The sequence below is a fragment of the Fistularia commersonii genome, chromosome 30 (genome assembly GCF_037954325.1).
Source record: "Fistularia commersonii isolate RoL2024-O1a breed Wild chromosome 30, RoL_Fcom_v1.0, whole genome shotgun sequence".
In the NCBI taxonomy this organism is placed as follows: domain Eukaryota; kingdom Metazoa; phylum Chordata; class Actinopteri; order Syngnathiformes; family Fistulariidae; genus Fistularia; species Fistularia commersonii.
Window position 1 is genome coordinate 6038541 of NC_141313.1, and position 19674 is coordinate 6058214.

The 19674-nt window shown below is 40.9% G+C and overlaps 1 protein-coding gene across 4 annotated transcripts in view; it reads left to right on the forward strand.

Moving 5' to 3' along the window:
- The window catches only part of ripor2 (RHO family interacting cell polarization regulator 2), a 64882-nt gene that overhangs the window by 28165 nt on the left and 17043 nt on the right, over positions 1–19674 (forward strand). For 3 of the 4 annotated variants that reach the window (XM_086177669.1, XM_086177671.1, XM_086177670.1), the window contains exons 2-6: positions 7031–7154; positions 12085–12240; positions 12468–12546; positions 13011–13034; positions 13470–13523. In XM_086177669.1, coding sequence (XP_086033795.1) covers positions 7031–7154; positions 12085–12240; positions 12468–12546; positions 13011–13034; positions 13470–13523 — 437 coding nt within the window. Of the gene's footprint in view, positions 1–7030; positions 7155–12084; positions 12241–12467; positions 12547–13010; positions 13035–13469; positions 13524–19674 lie in introns of those variants that run through there. The other variant, XM_086177672.1, reaches the window with a different exon arrangement.

Here is a 19674-nt window from a genome sequence, read left to right on the forward strand (position 1 = left end):
GTTTTCTTTCATATCCCCCATCATCCCCTGCCTCCTTCACTGTACAATGTTTCTTTTCCATACCATAAAGACATATAACTGCAAATGGGTGAACATTAAATTTAATGCTTCACCTGCTTTTACATACAGTTGTTCTTCTCCAGCGGTTTAGGAGCAATGCAGTCATTGGTGTTAGAGTTGTGTCTGAACATCTGGTGTATGGAGATGTTTTGAGCTGTGTTTGCGATTTTGTGGAGCTCCTCATGGGAAATGTCATCTTTTTGTCAACTAAATGTTCCACCATGTCAACAGCGAGCTGCCATCTGTATGAGTCTGGTGTGAAGTGGTGAGCAGGTTGTGAAATCCCTCGCCTGCTGTGTCTGAAAACACTAAGAGTAAACAAAATAAAGCTCCGTTTTCAAGGCAAAGGCTGCAGAGATACATTTTTTGAAGTGTGATATGCATTTTGATCGCATGTTATAATTTAAAAATTGTATCATGACTCAGGAAATTGAATCACAGTAAAGATGGTATTCTAGGTTTCACTGACTGATTCAAAGTTTGCCAACAAAATTACATTCTTTAAAGAGGTTTTGAAAATAAGTTTAAAAACAAAAAAAAACCTGCTTGAAAATATTCAAAACCTTTTACACAACAAAACAAGCCTTTTGTAATGATCAAGACATTCTTTAAAACGGAAGTACAAATTCATCATCAGCTGTAAAAAGGGAAAATTAGAATTTTCTGTTTTTTTATTTTAAAAACAGAAATATACAGACTCGGGAAGCAGAGCCAAAGAAATTGCCTGGTGGCAAATACAAAGAATCTTCTTTTTAAAAACTGAATTTATCATACCCGAGTCAAACTACTGCCTTGTCCTGCAAATTGAATGGAAGGAAGCGACAACTGTCCTGTTCCACCCCTACGCTGTCTGGTCCAGTGCTATGTTGTGGATGTTGGTTTGTGGCAACATTAAAAGCGACATCTGCAACTTTCTCTGAAACACACACACACACACACAAGCAGTCTCAGGGTTTGGTGTTTTTAAAGTAGTTTGCCCGGTTACACAAGGGTGTGTGTGTCCCTCTACTTGGTGTTTGGCTCATAACAGTTGATCTACGTAACACTCTTCATCCTAGTTTGTCAGCTGTTGCCATGGTGAAGCTGATTTATACAAGCATTAATAATTAGGTTCCTTGTTGTTAACATGCTCTGCAAGCTAATGCTGGATTTACACAGAAATGCACATGATCTCAGAGGAATGGTAAAGTGTGTGTGTGTGTGTGTGTGTGTGTGTGTGTGTGTGTGTGTGTGTGTGTGTGTGTGTGTGTGTGTGTGTGTGTGTGTGTGTGTGTGTGTGTGTGTGTGTCTGTTCACCCATTTGCAGTTATATGTGTGTGTGTGTGTTATGCTTAATAGTTAACCTACCATTAATTAATCATTAATTAGTGCTATATTTATTTACAAAATCTGATCATTGGGATAACCGGATCATCTCGAGTATTTCTTTCAGGTCTCACCTGAATCTTTTATTTCCCCACCTTTTGCCTCGGACCTCATAGCAAAACATTTTGAAAAGTTAAACTGATTCCACTCTGTAAAACAAGAGAAATACTGACAAATAACTGAAGGCTGGATGGGGAGACTTGAAGAGGAGGTGATTGTGAGGATGAGATGCAAAACAAGAGAAAGAACAAAAAAAGAATGAGTGAGTCACTTTGCCATTCATAAGGATGGGGGCGTAAATTCAGCTGTGAGTCACCTGAATGCAAGTCCACAATCACCAACAGCAATGAAAATGTCCTTGTGTTGTCATGTTTGAATGTGTGATTGTTCGGTGTAGAAGACAAAGGAAGTCAGGTTTTTGTGACCGTGTGTGTCAAGTGTTGTTGGGGGAGGTTTCACGGCTGTTTTCTGTAACGCGCTCAATGTACAGGGTCATCGAACGCATCATTTAAGCTTCACTTTCTTTAATCACTGCAAGAGATTAAGTTATACATATTGTAGCAAAATGCCTCATTGGTTAAACTTGGACATTGTTTAACATGAACTAATGAAATGAAATCATTTTTCCAAACAAAGAAAAAAGCTTATGGTTGTTAATTCACATATTAACTATTTATACAGTAATATGAATTAAACTGTAACTAATTTCTCATGCTCACTTGTAATTAGTTATTACGGGTTAATCGGGTATTTGATGTTATGAGTATATGGTTGTTTAAAGACGTAAGATAAGATTTTATTGATCCCCATAGGGGAAATTCCTTCATATGTATGCATCATTTTAAAATATTTATCAATGGATGATGCCTGTCAGCCTTTAAATCTGCACATTTAGGAGTTGTTGTTTGGGAAGTTTGTAAATACAATTTGGTCTTGAAGTTATGGTGTTACTGTCACACTGTTACTCCAGCTGTTACTGCTGCATTTAACCAGTCAAGTCTGGCCAACTACATCTTAGCTCATGTACAAAAGATCATATCCGGTGCTGGTCTCGAACTTAGCAGCGGCGAGTGAAACCTCTACACGCCCTGGCCTTTGGGACCTCGGGCATGTGAGGCGAACGCTTAAGCAAGTCGAAAACCAAAGTGGGCGAGTGTGTGACGCCACCGTGTCTCTTCAGGTGTCTGGGACTGGAGTTGACTCATTGTACAACACTGGACCCGCTCACCCCCCATACAGCGGATTGTTTCCAGTCGTGTCTTTTCGGTTGCATTAAACAAAAACAGATATTTAATTTTGTCTGTCACATGAAAGCTACCGTGTTTTGTCATTTTTAGCAGCTAATGAAAGGGACAGAGTAAAGAGTAAACAATACAAAAATAAATTGTTTGGCAGTGGAGCAAAAATAGAAGTGTCAGTTCTGTTCTTCCTGCAGAGAAACAAATTTAGACCCATCCCCCCCCCTGTTTGCTTCTTCCCTTCTTCCCTCCATCACCCCTTCAAGTTTTATCTTACATCCAACACAGGACTGGGATTAATCCATTAACATGGACTCCTGAGACCTCACAGCAGTATGGAGTCAGGTGTCCTACACTCACATGCCAGTTCTGTGTGTGATTTGTGTGTGTGTGTGTGTGTGTGTGTGTGTGTGTGTGTGTGTGTGTGTGTGTGTGTGTGTGTGTGTGTGTGTGTGTGTGTGTGTGTGTGTGTGTGTGTGCGTGTCGCTTTGGCTGTCTCACAGCTCGGAATACGGATCAATGTAATACTCCCATGATCATACAAAAACCACACACACAGGCACCTCATCGGGGGCTTTTTAGGCTGCTATTATGTGAGTGCTGTGTGTGTGTGTGTGTGCGTGTTGGGGGGGGGTTCTGTGAATGCTCTTCCTGGTAGTCATATTCACTGGGGGTTAAGACTGGCACTGAAAGCAAACACAGTGCAAGTCAGTACTGTTGTTCTTGCTCTGAAAGGCTCTTTAGATGAGATGAGGGCTGACACTAAGAGGTGTAGTTTTTTTTATTTCCATGGGCAAATGTGTTCTTTTTTTTCCTCTTGTGAGCTCGTGTGTATGTGTGCATAACAACTTAGTGAACATCTATTACAGTGTGTGATTTACTTAAATGGGACCTGCCGAGGCTGGGAAAAGTTGTTTAGAAATAAACCCTTGGGTGTTTACCGTTAATACTAAAATTTTGTTCGCAAAGAAATTTACCATATTCTTAACTTCGCCTGTCAGGAGAGCAAAGTGAGATCAAACATAATATTTCAATCTTGTAATTTTTGAAAAAAGCAAACAGCAAGATCTAACATGTAACTGATGAATACACCTTCATCTGGATGATTATGTTGTGCAAGCAGTTGGTGTTAAAACGGGAAAAAAAGCTATTAGTTTTGTCCCCTAGGTAGAGAAAGACAAGATCATTATCTTTTTATAAAGCGCCAAATTTATCCAGCAGTGTTTGGTAGTCGGATCCTGATAAATGAATCTAGGACAAACACTAACTGAGTTACACAGAGTCTCTGCCTGAGATGAATGAGCACAGTGTCTACTATTCGTCATTTTCTTTTTGTGTATTTGACTGTCATTCACATCAGGGCCATGACAGTTATCCTCTTTTCGGGGCAGAGCATCAGTATGTCGAAGAGACTTAAAACTAGCCAGCGTCTGGTATTATCGGTGTCATGCACAGTTTTCAACAGCGTTCATTATGTCTTTTTGAAAACCTCCAGAGCGTCTTTGGGAGATGGCCTAAGTGCTGGAAATGATGTCCAGCTCGCTCTTTGATTGCCCAGAGAGCATTAGGTAACAAAATGTTCCATTATTTGACGCCCACCGCTCCTCTTTTTAGGACGAGTGAGTCAGTGTCAGAGACAAAAACAGGGCGAGAAACTGAGCTGCCAAATATTCAAATACCGAAATGGACCAAAATGCTTTCGGAAAGGCAAATTGCAGCTCTCTTCTAAGTTCATTGATCCACTTGGGGAGGGGGGGGATGATCATTCAGAATTACCTACTACATGAACATATCGGGTTGTCAGTAGGTTCGGGTAGTATCATATTCTTTCATAACATACTGATGTTTCAAAAAGTACAGCTGTCGTAAAATGGCAGCTGGTATCACATTGTAAAGCGTACAATGTGGTGTATCTAATATGGAATTAGCCTACTTAGGACAAATGTCTTTGTCAGTTTAAATAATTATAGCACAATGTATTATGAATAGCTAAGGGACAGGCTGCATGCTTCTGTAGATTCTTGCTGAATGACGTTGTGGTAACTCGATGGAGTCATGTTATAGGTAGTTGGTCATGTGGCCGAAAAAGTTCCTATGATTCTGACACTGGACTTGGGAATGCCAAGAATACTGGCAAAAATGCTGCATCATATTCAGGAAAGATAGGTGTTGATGCATTGATGAAACATTTTTGAATTATTTGAGGCTAAAACCAGACAGTGTGTTGCCTCTGGCTGATGTCATAAACGAGTTTGTTTTCTGCTGCTCTACATCACAAGCTTAAGCCGACAAGGTCAATATGCATTGAGACAGGACTTGCAACTCCTGTCTTAGGCTGGTGATATTTTATACATTGTGATAAATATACATGATCTGTACCTGAGTGACCGGACATCAGTTAAGGAAATAATGTGTCCCGTCTATAAGCCCGTAGTTATATGGGCTTAACCTAATGTCTGTGGTGTTTGTTCTGCACGTGCAACGTGCTCTAATTTTATTACACTGTTCACACTGTGCTATAGACTGTACTTGTCAATACCTGACATTGAAATCTAAAATTGCTATTAGAATTTTTATTTTTTTTATTTGACATAGATTTGTCAATATGATGATGATTTTTTCATTGATGTATTATTTAGTTTCTACCCCCAAACAATTCCCTTATCGAAATCTCTCCCAGTTCAGGGAATAAACAATTGTTTAGCAAGTCCCCATACTGGAATAGACTCGTATCCCTTGATGTTGAATTTTAAAGCAGTGATTGTTTTACTCAACCGTGTGGCCGTAAAGACAAAATATACACTGACTGATGTGAACAGTCCAATTTTTTTCTTATTTGAAAGATGCATAGTTTCAATACAAGGGGAGAAGTGACATGTTTTGCTGAAAACGCTCCAGTTTGAAGCCCAAATTAAATAAGCGACTCTAATTTGGGCAACCGTAGCGAAAACCCAGAGCTGGATATCTCCACAATGTTCTGACCAGCTGAATGAAAGAAAATGTGTGCGCATTTACCTTATAAAACCCAACTTGCTCTAGGCCTCAAACCCAACCTGCTCCAGGCCGGAGCATCCAGTCCTGCCCCGGTGAGTCACAGATATCAGGGTCCCGGGGTTTTAAAGTGAGCTGCTATAAATAGCTTGAACAGTATCAGTCTCATTGGCCTATTGTCCCCTCAGCACAAAACAGAGCTCTAGTCTTTCCCCAGGCACCATGCCGGCTCTTTGTGTGGCTCTCTGTCACACACACCAAAGGAGACCATATCAAGTTGCTGTTTTAATAGCTTGTAACGACAAGGCGACTATGTTGCTGCTGTGTGTGTACGTGTGCTGTAGCATTGTGCAGGACTTGCATGTAGGAAAAAAAAAAAGCATGGGTGCGACAAACAGTAACCGTTCATGTATTTTATTTTGATTGGTCAGAGAATAGCGTTGCTTCCGAAGATGACTGCTCTGCTTGTTCGCAGGGTTTAATTTGATTTGACAAATCTGTCTCTCTCCTCCAGGCATGTCTGTGCTCACTAAACACTTCAATTAACTCAGTTTTAAAGCCGTTAATACTTCCTCTAGTAATGTAGGGGTCAGCATGTCGGTCAGAAACTACTTCACCTCTCTCTTCGGAAAACATGCCTTCACAATATAACGCTGCTGCTTGTGCCTCCGTCTGGACAAAATCTCATCATGTGAGTGGAGTCTGATTCTGTTACCTCAGTGGATCCCTCTCTCTAGACACCTGATCCCTGTAACATCATTATCAGACAGCTGGACAAGGAGGTTTCACTTGTCTATTTTCAGCCTATTCCCCAAATACCAACATGACTCAAGTTGCGTTCCGCGTCCCCTGTGTGAAGGTGGTTGAAATATGACAGGCCGTGGCTAAATATAAATATGGAGATAAAAAGAGGTCTTAATGATAGAAGCGGATCAGGTGACTCTTCCAAATGATGTGGATGCACTGAGTTGGTGCTGACAGAGTATATTACATGTACGGTTTGATTTTTAGTTGGAGAACATTGCCTCTGAGTTACATTGTACACGGTTCAATCATGGAATTGAATGTCTGAACATTTGCCTGCTAAACATGGCGGAAAATTCCAAGAGTCAGAATAGATACTGTACCGTTGATATTTTCTTTTTTAGTCGGCCAGACGAGTCGGGACCTGTTAGCTCTGAATGGTACTGATCCACATATCACGACATCGGCATCAAGCCCGATTTATCCAACCTTTCACAATCCTAATCTTCTGTGTTGACATGGTTTGCGATTTGAAATTATGCCAGATGATGTTTTGGTTTCACATACAATCATTCTCAGCAACATTCTCATCGTTTCCCATAATGCATTCATATGTTTCGTGTTTACTACAGGAGTGTCATCCCGTATCCCGGAGATCATGGCGGCTGCAGGTACCCACTCTCCCGGAGGGCCCAATGGCATAATCAGGAGCCAGTCCTTTGCCGGCTTCAGCACGCTACAAGAAAGACGCTCTCGGTAAGCAGACAGCTATTGATCATCGCCCAAGTGACAGATGCGGCAGACAGATTTTGCATGAAATGAAAAGAAAACAAGTATATTTACATTTATGTGTCGCTTTTTTCATTCTTAATAGAGGGACAAAATAATTGTCTTTGCCGATTGGAGTCATTCATTTTATTAACATTTAATGAGCTAAGATAATCTAAATTCTTTTTCATATTTAAAACGTCTTTGGTTGCCCCCGGTGACAAGGCTACTTATTTATTACTCTCTTGTACATTTAAAAGGGTTCTATTGAGGACACGATGAAAAATCTGGCTCTGCTTTGGTGTTATTTTGTTTATCCTCAAGATCTGATGCTCCTCCCGTGAAATCAACTGACCCGTTACTTTAGGCTATAATTGGAAGACGGCTTAGGTTTGCTTCTTCTTTTACATACCTCGTAACTTGTCTTTCCTTGAAAACGTTCATCAAAACTTGACAGAAAGGTGAGAACCTCTCTAGTGACGATTGCTTTTCAACCAGTTTCAAGAGCGTGAAGAACTTCATATTTTTGTTTTCATTGTAATTTCACAAGGTGCCGAAGAAAAGTTTGTTATAACTCGGAAATCAAAAGGGACTGGTACCGTAATTTCCGGACTATAAGCCACTACGTTTTCCCACATGCTAATTTATGGATTTTTTTAGGGGGCTAACGCGCTTCTAGATGGATGGATACATTTCCTTGTGTTATTTATTATTAATCTTTTTCATCAGCCGTGTTCCAGGCACAGTTTGGAAAAAAGCATTTCCAGTACGCATACATGGATGTTACTGGTATGTTTTGAATTAAAAGTTTAAAAATTGTTTCTGTGTAAATATCTCGTTACAACATGGACACCTGTGGCTTATAGACAAGGGCGTCCTATATATGTACATATATATGTATTCATTGAATTCTTTTTATCCGGTCCGGCTTATATTCAGTTGCTTTCAATAGGAAATTATGATAAGTGAGGTTCAAGCAACTGACCTTTGCGTTCAAAAACAGTTAAAGAAAATGGTCTCTAGCACAAAAGAGCTTCACTGTAAGCTCCTCCATATCCGTAAAGTTCAAGTATCCTGAGAGAAAAACTTCTCTTGTCCTTTTTTGTCATTATCTTGTTCTAGGATTCACAAAGGCTGCAAAATATTTCATGAGAAAATTGAACCTCGACAGCTCTGCCTTGTGCATCAGATGACTTTCCCTGCAATGCACCTGTGTAGCACCGTTACACGCAGACACAATCGAGAATCCATTCTACAGTGTGCTTGTTAGATAACGTGGATGACAGTGTTATTACTGTATGTTAGATTATAAGAAACAGGGTAACGCCATCTTTTAGGACAGACACAACACAGATGTTCTTTTAAAATGCTGCTCAGAGTCTGTTGGTAATGGGGAGTATGAATACTCCGTTATGTAGTAATTACCAGGACTTTATTGCATTACCACATGTCCACAAGGAGTTGAGTCACTCATTACTGCGAACTGAATAGATAGAAATCTTGTGAGATAAGTTTTTCTGTGGGCACCTACATCCTCGACTCACCCCAGAAGTGTCTCACTTATCAGAACATAATGTCACATCCCAAAAAACATCTTTTACAGTCTTACATTGTCAGTGCTTGTCTGGCTCTTACGCAGCCTTGGTCCTCCTGAGGGATCCAATTTTAAAGATACTGTTCTCCTCTTTTCTCTGCACTCAGACAGTGACTGAGGTAATTGGCTGGAATGACTCGGGTGTGTGGGCGACTGACAACGGCTGATAAGGTCGGCTAATAAGGGGATGGGGTGGCAACCACTACATGGCTTCTTCTCAGACCGCCGTAGTGCGTTAGCGAATGTGTGTTATCTGGCAAAGGCTGCCTTTGTGTGCACTCATGTGCATGTGTCATGTGCATTTCCGCATGTGTAAATATCGCCCCCAGACCCACAAAAGGAAATCTGTGCATGTGGGCTAAAGCCAAAGCAAAAGTCAGTATGGAACTGTGTTATGTGTGTTTCTTATTTGCCTTCCCACCAAGAGACCTTGCTGCACCACAGCTTGCGTGACCCCCAGGGCTACGCACCGCTCTCATTCAGCGGTGCCCTAGATTTGTGGCGGCTTAGCCGAAGTTGCGCTGCGTTCCCTGGCTTTCAGGCGACGTGGCACGTTCCAACTTGTCAGGCACTGGAGCTGGTAGTTGACTCGGGGGTTGTTTCATTACGTCTCAGGAAATGTCATTTGTCTGCTAAATCTGTGATGGATTTAAAATTGAAATGAGCAAGAGTGGGTGAGATGAGTGTGACCTAAAATGTTAAAAGACACGAGGAGAAAAATCCTTGCGATGATGCTCGGCTTAATTAAAAACGTTAAAAAGCCTTATTCTCATTCCAAAATAAGGCTCAGATTAACTGAACATCCTGACCAATTTGGATTAAAAAAACAATTATTGTACGGATGACGACACAAAAATCAGTTAGAATATTAATTCATCATAGATTAATAATCCAAGCATCCTCAGAAATCAAGAAATTCAACATCAAGACTAGATTGGGTCACTTATAATGAGTCGGTCTGTTACTGTTTATTCCGAGGGTAAGAGGCAAGGCTCGCTGCTTTCTGATTACCTCTAGCCCAGCTGGGGGTGGCAGAGGGTTGGGATGAATAACCCCTGAATGTCATTAGTAGCTCAAAGTGCGATGCATCAGAGTTGATCTGCGTGTTTTTAAGTTCACTCCAGCAGAAGATGATCTAGATCTGCGCTGAGGACAAAGTCACTGAGGGGGTTGAAGGTTCATGTTTGCATCTGTGCACTCATGTGATGTTTAGCACATCCATGCCACTTCTAAAAAGGCTCACTACTCTGGTTCGTGCACGCATGTGTGTGCACATACACGTAAGCGCCAATGCTTACTTTTGCATAACTTGGCAGGTTTTGCTGATGGCATTAGAAAGCATATATATCTTTACACACACATACACAGGAGAAATGGCAGACTGTTTTGCTATTATCTTGGCAGTCATGTAAACAGTCATGACAGCCTCTTCATCTGACAAATGAGATTAAATAATGATGAGATCCTTCCAGGCGCTTCTTGAAAATTTTTGATAGCATTTTATTTGAATAATAATAGACGTCAGTGATAATGCAATGGAACACAGTTTTGTTTAAGTGATAGAGAACTTTTTCTTCGTTTTCATTTCAAGTTTCCTTTAAATCCCATCAGCCACCACATAGGGCTGTCAGTCTGACCAATGACTGAATTTTTGGGTCAAAATAATTTCCAGTAAATGAGTCACCTTCTTCTCTCCCCTTGTAAAATGTAGCCACGTAAGAACATTTATTAACATAGCTATTAATAAAATTGTTGTCTGTCACATCTAGAGTTTGACTGATCAAATCTATCGTAATCTATACTTTTAGTACATAACCTCTGTCTTTTAAAATGTTTCTTTAATATACTTTGAAGTAATCAATACTTGGGTGTCTCATGATGTTGATGTTTAGAAGGCAGAATAGAAACCAGGATCATTTCAGTCACAATCACATTGGTAGTTTCAGGATCTCAAGGTGTTTATTTTTTGTCTATCTTGCAGACATTAGATCCCGTTACTTTTTCGTACCGCATTGCAATATTTGCGACTTAACTCACAAACTTCAGACACGATAATGTTTCTCTAGCGTTGAGTTTTCATGGTGATATTCATCCATGTGCTTTCAATGGCCTTCGCCGGTTTTGTTGTGGTCTCTTTTCACTTACAATCTCGTCTCTCAAATTCAGTTGTGTTGTCCGCTGTTGTGCATCCGTATGAAAAGGCATCTTGTGATGTCACAAAAGGAAGCAAAGAGGAGGTGGACCCTTCCCTTCCCCCATTGCACAGTAATTATTGCCTTAAGAATTGTGTTGCTGCGTCTTTCTTCATCAAGTAGTCTGACTGAAACCTTAGGTACCGGTCATGTTGCCAAAAGGTGGGCTACAATTTACCAGCGTCGAATGTTGCCATCAAAATAATTCTATCACAAGCGGGGAGGTTTTGGCACAAAATGTCATGAAGGGGTGAAGGGATGTTGCTGTAAGGCTGTTAGCTTTGAAATTTGTTCATTAAGTCAATTTGTTTACAGTATTTGTTGAAGGTATACAATCCACCTACTTCCAATCGTGTGTGCGTGTGTGCATGTGTGCGTGTGCGTGTGTGTGTGTGTGTGTGCGCACGCACACACACACACACACACACACACACAGGCTATGATGTGTGTGACTATGATGTCACAAACAGGCTATGATGTCACAAACCCCAACATGCGACCTGGGAGGCTATGAGCACGTGTGCTCACAGGTTATGATATCACCTCACGGAGGAAAACTTTGATCTCACTTAGAATAAACACACTATATGACATCATGTTACTGTGAAGGGGGGAGCTGTCAGTCACACAGAGGGATCACACCAGTCCGTCACTGTCAGCGGGCACCGCAGGGGTGGATTTAACTATGAGGAGAGGACGATGTCTCAAAGTTGGCGCTAACGCGGCGCACTCAACACCGACCATTGTCAAATTTCACAGATGTAGAAGAAAATTGTGTGAAATTCAACAAAAGCAGGCAGCCAGAGCGTGCCCCCACAGTGCACAGAGGGCCGCCCACATAAGGTCTGTCTCCATCTTATACTTTTTGACAGAAACTTCTTGTTTGTGAATTTAACGCGACCCTCAGGTCACAGCTATGGGGAGAAGTTAACATTTTCTGTGCCCAGTGTTATTCCCTCTTGGCTGAGTCTCCAGCACCCACCGGTTCAGGAGCTTTGGACTTCGAGGCACTGAATGTCACTATTTAACATTCCATCTAAAAGTATTAAGAGTTTTTGTTTACAGGAGGCGCCAAATTTCCCTCAGGGTACAATGCGGACATCTGAGCGCTATTGTTTGTGTGTTTGTGTAGCTGCAACTCCTTCATGGGAAACTCTATGGTGCAGAAGAAGCCTCAGTCCAAACCCAAGAAGACCCACCTGTCAGGTCACAAGGGAGCCAGCAGCTCCAGAGAGCCGCAGCCCAAAAGACTGGAGGAGGTTTACACAGCGCTCAAACAAGGCCTGGAGTGAGTAGTTACACGCATGTTTTATTAATTCACACAGTGAAACAAGTTTCCTCAATATTGTGAATTCAATATTTTGAAACAGCATCGCTTATTAATTTTGAATGTCGACACTGTCTTTTCAAGGCATTCAGACGGTGTATCCAGGACCGAATGTTACGTGTATAAAATGTTCTACTTTATTGCATGAGTGTAAAAGCCTTTTTTTTTCCCTGCCCCCTTCCCCCCAGTGAATATTTGGAGGTTCATCAAACAGAGCTGGATAAACTCACCGTCCTGATGAGGGACATGAAGAGGAACTCTCGACTGGTGAGGCACTGCTGAACGCTACTTTACATTCCAGCTCAAAGTTTATGACAAGTTCAAAGGGTGACGGGAATTTGAAAGACGTCAATGTTTTTATGATTTCTAAGAGCAAGTAGCCTTTAAAGATTGCTCATCTATTTACAAAAGTGCTGAGTAGCAGGTCATAATCAACAGTTTAGCATTATCATTATATTGGAAATATTCCTCAAGTCATTGGTATCTGATTATTGTTCTCTCCCAAACATCAAGATTGACCAAACTGTTAATTAAACGGTAAAAGTCTGCTATAATGAATATGCTTTCACACATTGCACATAGTTACACACACGTTTGAGTTTCAGCTTAATGCGATTCCTTTTTGATGCCACACAACTGCTATAATCTCTGAATTACTTATACAGACTCATTCTCCTGTAGTAACTGTGTATCTATGTGTGTGTGTGTCTGTTCGTGTGTTTTCACTCCAGGGAGTGCTGTATGATCTTGACAAGGTGAGTTTACAGAGGGAAGGGTGTGCTGAAACAGCCACTCCGAGTTTGGTGTGGTCGGGGGAATGTTTGATGTAGAAGAGAGTTGATTGGAGGGGGGAGAAAAAAAAAAGGGATTTGAGGAATAATGCACGGAAAAGTGATGAAAGAGGGGAAAGTAATGGGACAGGAGGAAAGAGCCACGAGCTGTCAGATGCTGCAAGAGAATAAAGTATGTACATAGCTTAAAAGGATATTTGCATAGAAGAATAACACAACATTTAACCAGTCATTTTTCCCATTACCTGAAATTAATGTCTACATATGTCAGTTTTTGACAGCAAAGCTCTGCCAAATCCTACCTCATTAAATCCTGGATCATGAACATGCAAATGATAATGTTTACAGTCAGATCCCTCGAGCTCTGGAGAAACTCTTTTGTCATTTGTCTGTCTGCAGCAAATCAAAGCCATTGAGCGATACATGAGACGGCTAGAGTTTCACATGAGCAAGGTAAGAACAGAATGAGCCTTATTATTGTCGATGTTCTGACTTCCCGGTCTTCATCTCGATGTCTGCGCTGCCGCTCAAGAAGCCGACATTTTATTCTCTTCGCGTCTCACTCCAATCACAAGACATTTTTCCACTTTTGAACTCTAGTCAGTGTAATTTACTGACGTTTATGTGCCGTTTTTACCATACGTCCTAATGATTCTCCCAGGATGATGCCAACGAACAACCGACACAAGATTTCATTTTGTTGGAGCATAAAGTTTTTGCTAAAAGTGCGGGCCATCTTTAGCCCTGTACTCAGCAAGTCACTATCACAACTTTGGCATCCTTGATATTCCGACTGTTTGTCATACAGCTGGGGGTAAATTTATATTTGTCAACTGAGGCATGAGTTGAAGCCATGATATATATATATATATCTATATAGACATCTATGTATAAAGATACGTATATGTAAGTAGGTATGTCTTTTTATAATGTTAACGTTTATTGGAAACGTCCACTGATGCGTTTAGAGGTTAGCTCTGCTGGTTTATGGCGACAACCCAACCTTTTTCTAGTTCATGTGTTGATTTATCAGCCAAGGTACCCCCTTCTTATCGCTTGTAGTGAAATTTTCCCCGCTGCGATTGCCTGGCCCGGGAGTGTAGACTCTTTCCTTTTGTTGTCGCCTCCCAGGTCGCATGTTGGGGACATTAATCCCCTTTACGGTTTGTGAAGTTCTTTGACTTTTCTTCCTCTGACTCTTTTGTGGTCCTCTTATGTGCTGTCCCTTGCTGTGTGTCAAATCAGATGTGACAGCAGGATATCAGAACACACACGCCCAAACAACGGTGCCCTCCAAAGGTAACCATGGTTACTTGAAGACCAAACCTTTGAGGCCCCATTGAGCCCAAAGTACATCTTCTATTAGGTGACGTTAACCCTTTATCATCAACCGCATCCTGACAGACAAAAGCTCTGCGTCATGTCTGGAACAAAACATACGAAAACGTATATATTCAGCAAGATGGATTTGTCTTGCGCTTCTGAAGCGTTGGAGTGAATCTAGGTCAAGGCTGTTAGTTGGCTACAGCGGGGAGCGATTGGCAGAGTCCTTAGGGACCAGCACATGAAGTGATGGAGAAAACAGGAAGATGTTTTAATGAAAGGTATTTAGAAATAGGTTGTCTGAGAGACTCTGGAAATGGGTTTGCATGAGAGTTCCACTCGGGCTTTAAAACAGGAGAATAATCAAAAACTAGTTTTCACAAGATGCGTTTCAAACAAACGTTCAAAGTCTCCCGTCGACGTCTTTGCGAGATGAATCACCCTCTGTTCTTTTCCAGGTTCAGTGCAAAAATAGATTGGAGCATAGTTGTAAATATTTGAAATGGTAAATGAGTGATTGATTCATCTTGTGGGGCAGGTAAAAACCTCAAAGGTAATGCATCACTAAATGTGTTAAATCTGCCACCGGTGGTCTTTTCTTTCCAAATATACCTCAGTGCTCCAAAACTCTGCAGACAAGTCAGATGGGAGATATAAAGAAAATGTAAAGATGTTTGTAAATACATTCCTTAATTTGATAATGTATATTCACCACTCCAACCTTTCCCAGAAGATACACAATGTTTTTAGTAGTTTTACAGCTTCTTTCTTCCATTGACTTGAAACCATTGTAGGTTTTTTTAGAAGCACGGGCTGGCCTCCAGAGGCTTCGGTCAAAGGGGGACTGAAGAAGTCATTCCCCCTTGCATTTGAAATTAAGCCTTGGTGGATTCTTGCGCATTGTTGAAGAAATAAACGAACACAGAGTCCTGTTTTGCCAAATTATTTTCATATATCTCAGAAAAACAATCACTAATGGCGTACAAATAAACTAATAACAATGCTCACTCGCTGCTCTGGACGTGTCATCAGCTGCTAAACACACACACACACACAGACTTAAAAGAACTTAACCTCTTCTACCTGAATGGAGCTTAACCTCACGGCCGGCCACGCCACAATAATTTACCCTGCTGGGCAGAATCTCCACAAATGGAGAGGAGTCACAGCAATGTAAGATTGATATTATTTAAGCCACACATAAGTACAAACAGAAATAGATTTACTTGTCTTATCCTCATTAAAGGACTACAATCAGTCACAGAATGATAATTTTGTGGGTTCATCTGCTGATGTGAGCTCTCAGTAATTCATCCATTCACATCGTTGAACATTAAAATGTAAATTATATCGTCAAACATACAAATCGGAAGCAAGTGGTATTTTAGTGAGATGATGTTTTTGTTTTTTCAGATGACACTACAGTTAAACAAAAAAAATCCTGCCGAGCATTTCGTAAACATTCTTCTATCTACAAATTAGCAGAAGTATGTATGAAGCCGGGAGATAATTCAACTAGAAATTAGAAATGCATAGAGGATGTGAAGTTTTTGTGTTTTTTTTTCCTTTGAGAATCAGCCTTGAGGAAATAGTCTGATTATGATAAATACTTTAGATGTGTAATTATGTGCGGTTTCATAAATTGTCACATGCTGATTTTTCTTTTTTTTTTGGGTTACATCTAACTGTAGCACTTAATTTCCTCCTCACATTTCATTAGAAGTAGTCAGTGTGCACACTGATAAAACTGTGTGTGTGTGTTTGTGTTGGGACATGCATGCTGGTTGTGGCAAAGGTGTGTTGACAGAGTAGGAAACCTTAAAGCAGGCATGTTAAAGAGGGAGTTAATGACGGGGGCGGGTCAATCAACACCTTTTATATTTTTGTGCACACATTCAAGAGTCGCGAGTGATGCTTGTATAATATTTAGCCTCTAGAAAAACAGGATCTGGTCGGTTTAGTGTATGGATTTTGCCGGCAACTTCCGGCAAATCAGCGGCAAGAAGCAGACGTGCGGACGCATCTTTTTGTGCAAGACGGCCGCCGCGAGGGATGACTTAACAATCATCCATCAGCAAGTTGTTATCACATGTGTGTATGTGTGTGTGTGTGTGTGTGTGTGTGTGTGTGTGTGTGTGGCTTTGTGACACACATCAGCCTGGCCTTTTGTTCTTGATGGTTCTGCTTGCTGGCTGCAGATGTCCTTGCAGTAATTGGCACACATGGAGGAGGCAGGTGGCACAATACAACCCCTATGATGTCTGGGATGGGATAGGGCCCAGTGTGTGTGCTACAAGCTTTATAAATATATGTGTGTGTGTGTGCGCGCGTGTGTTTGTGCTGGGCACTGATATCAGCAGGGCATCATTAAAGTGATGAGAGACAGAGATTGAAGTTGAGAAGTGCAGCTGCTAGACTCCTCCTCTCCCTCCTGAGACAGAGGTGTGTGTGCATAAACCATGTGCCAAATTCAATCCAAAGTGAGTGTGAATAGTCTGCATCCGATTATTTAGTGGTATAATGACGCTTTCCTTAAATACTAATCTTGCCACAAACACACACACCCAAGAGTTCCCCAGAGAGCGGGATGCGTGTGTGTTGTGTTGTTTGATGTGGCCCGCCTCTTTTAATCTCCTTATAATCACTTGCCTCCTGCCACTGCGTGTGTGCCCGTGTGTGTGTGTGTGTGTGTGTGTGTGTGTGTGTGTGCGTGTACAAGCACCATTATGCCAGGACACAGGATAATGGCTATACCGTAAAGAGGATTCCTGTTGTATCCACAAGATTCGTCTTCACAATCCCACCGACTTAACACAGATGTGCAGTAGATACAAACACAATCCTTTAAAACTCCTTGTCTTGGAAACCATTTACCTGTATGTGCGTCACACTAACAATAATCGGCTCAGATTTTTAGGAATTATCCTGAAAACAAAATAACAATAAGCCCGGTCGCTTCATTTTCCTTGCCCAGGTGTAATTGATTATCTGATTTCCCATGATTCCTCGCTTGGTAGCTGAGCCATGCGTGTTTAGTAAACAGCACTGAACTGGTAATGATACAGAGACTTGAGTACAACAGAAGAATTCTGTCAAATTTCATATTGGAGCCATGATCACAGATGAATACTTTATAAAAATATCTGGTTGTTGTTTATTAATTCCCTCCTGCATGCCATCTTTATCTAGAAAACTAAATACAGCTGTTGTGATTCTGTCATCCTAAAGTTGTATTATCACAAAATATGCTGTTTTAGTGACTTTCTGTGTTCATTTTTCATGATTTTTATCCCCAGTTGTTGAATTTTAATAACCTCCTGCATCTGTTCTCCATGAGAAAATGTCATGTGTGTCTGACAAGAGTGTGCGGCGGTGTGGTTGCAATTGTTGTCGAAGATGATTTGCCAGATCTTAGATGAAAAAATAGATTAAATTAGAACAACATTGAAATGCTGCTCTAATATCAATCCTCATGTCCTCCCCATGTCTTTGTGGTTTTCCTCTGGGTTCTCAGGTTTCCTCCCACAGTGCAAAAACACTATCTGGGTTCCTTGGAGACCTTAAATTGCCCAGAGGTGGGAATGAGAGAGTGAATAGCTGTAGATCTCTTTATGTGGTCCTGTGATCAGTACAGGATGAACCCTGCCTTCCCACTGACAGCAGGGATGGGTTCCAGCCCCAACGCAACCCTGACTGCAGGATAGGCATTATAGATAATGCATGAATGATATACCAATGAATTGCATAGATAATGAGGGAATGAATATAAGACGATTCTGAACTCTCACCGTGGCTTCTAAAAAAAACATCCAGTATCTTTTGAGCTGCATTTAATCTCACAACCGTTGGTGAGGGTTACTCTTGAGATCTGGTCCACTTTAAACCAGGAGCTGCTTTAAAAAAAGAAGCAGCTCTTTTAAATGAACATGCTGGTGTCACTACTACACCTCTAGTTTACTTCTTATATAATCCCTCTGATCCTGCCAAAAACTGTGTTTCCAGAGGATTGCAGTTCTGCTCAAAAACGGGTGTTTGCAAGTTCATCCATCTGCTTGTGTTGACATTTCTGTTGTTCCTCTTCTCCCTGTTTTCCGGGGTGAGTCGTGCCCAAGGCGCCGCAATATGCTGCTGGCCGTCCTCTGGAGTAAAACTTGGCTGACCTTGAAGAGGGACATTTTTTTAATTTGGGACAAAAATGAGCCTAATTTGTCGATAATGATATGACTGGCAATCGTTCCTGCAGAATGAGGGCTGCTCATTAGCTTTGGTTTGTGAGGGCCATTTATTTTTCACTTTAACACACAATTTCCTCCAAATTATTGACACATTGTTGTCACCTACTCCTTTACGAGCACAATACCGTCATATTGCACCCGTATGTGCAAAAGTTCAAATGGATTCACATGTTTTGTTTCTTCTGTCTCTCCTCATGGCTTTTGTCAACAAACTTTTTTTTTTTTTTTTATTGTTTTTTTTTTTTTTTTTTCAAGCTGTCAATTGTTGGCTTTGGTTCAGCGCCATGTTGAACCCAGAGCTCAGAATAACAGTTGTGGCTGGAGGGTGTTTTCTAGCAGCTCAGCCCAGCTGCTGCAGCCGCACCACATGCACCACATACCACAGACAGACAGGCGGGGCCGGGTCCCCGCCGGTGGCTGGCGGAGGGGGGTCAGTAAAGGGGCTGCTTAGGTTGATGGGATTTTTTTATTTATCTATTTATTCATTTAAAAATCATCTGTTTATTGTGTTCATCTAGATACATCAAATGTAGACAATGAGACGGTGTAGATTTATTTTAAATGTCTTCCTTTCCTGCTTAAATATGTTTTGAGGTTAAATTATTGAGGGAGGAGGTCCCAGATCGATCCAAAAGAAAACTGAGCACCTTAATCCATTATTCAGGACTCTGACATTATACAGTAATAGACCTATATAAATCATGAATTATAAATAATAAATCAAGTATTATGCCAGGGTGTTTAATCTAAATGTTGGCAAAGTTTATCTAACTGTTAAAAAGGATTTAGAAATAATTTGCAGAAGATATTTATTTCTTTGGGGCTCAGAATATATATATTTTTTTATTCTTATAAAACAGTATTTAAAAGATTAGATTTTAAGCGTTTATGAAAGGTCATTTAATCAGTGTTTTAGTTCCATTCAGGAGATTTCCCCAAACTTTTTAACAAAAGGCTGTTTTGTCTCTCTAAAAAAAGATAGCCTTTAGCCGACATATCCCTATTTTTGCATACATGATATCAATATCAAAGTTTCATAGCATTGT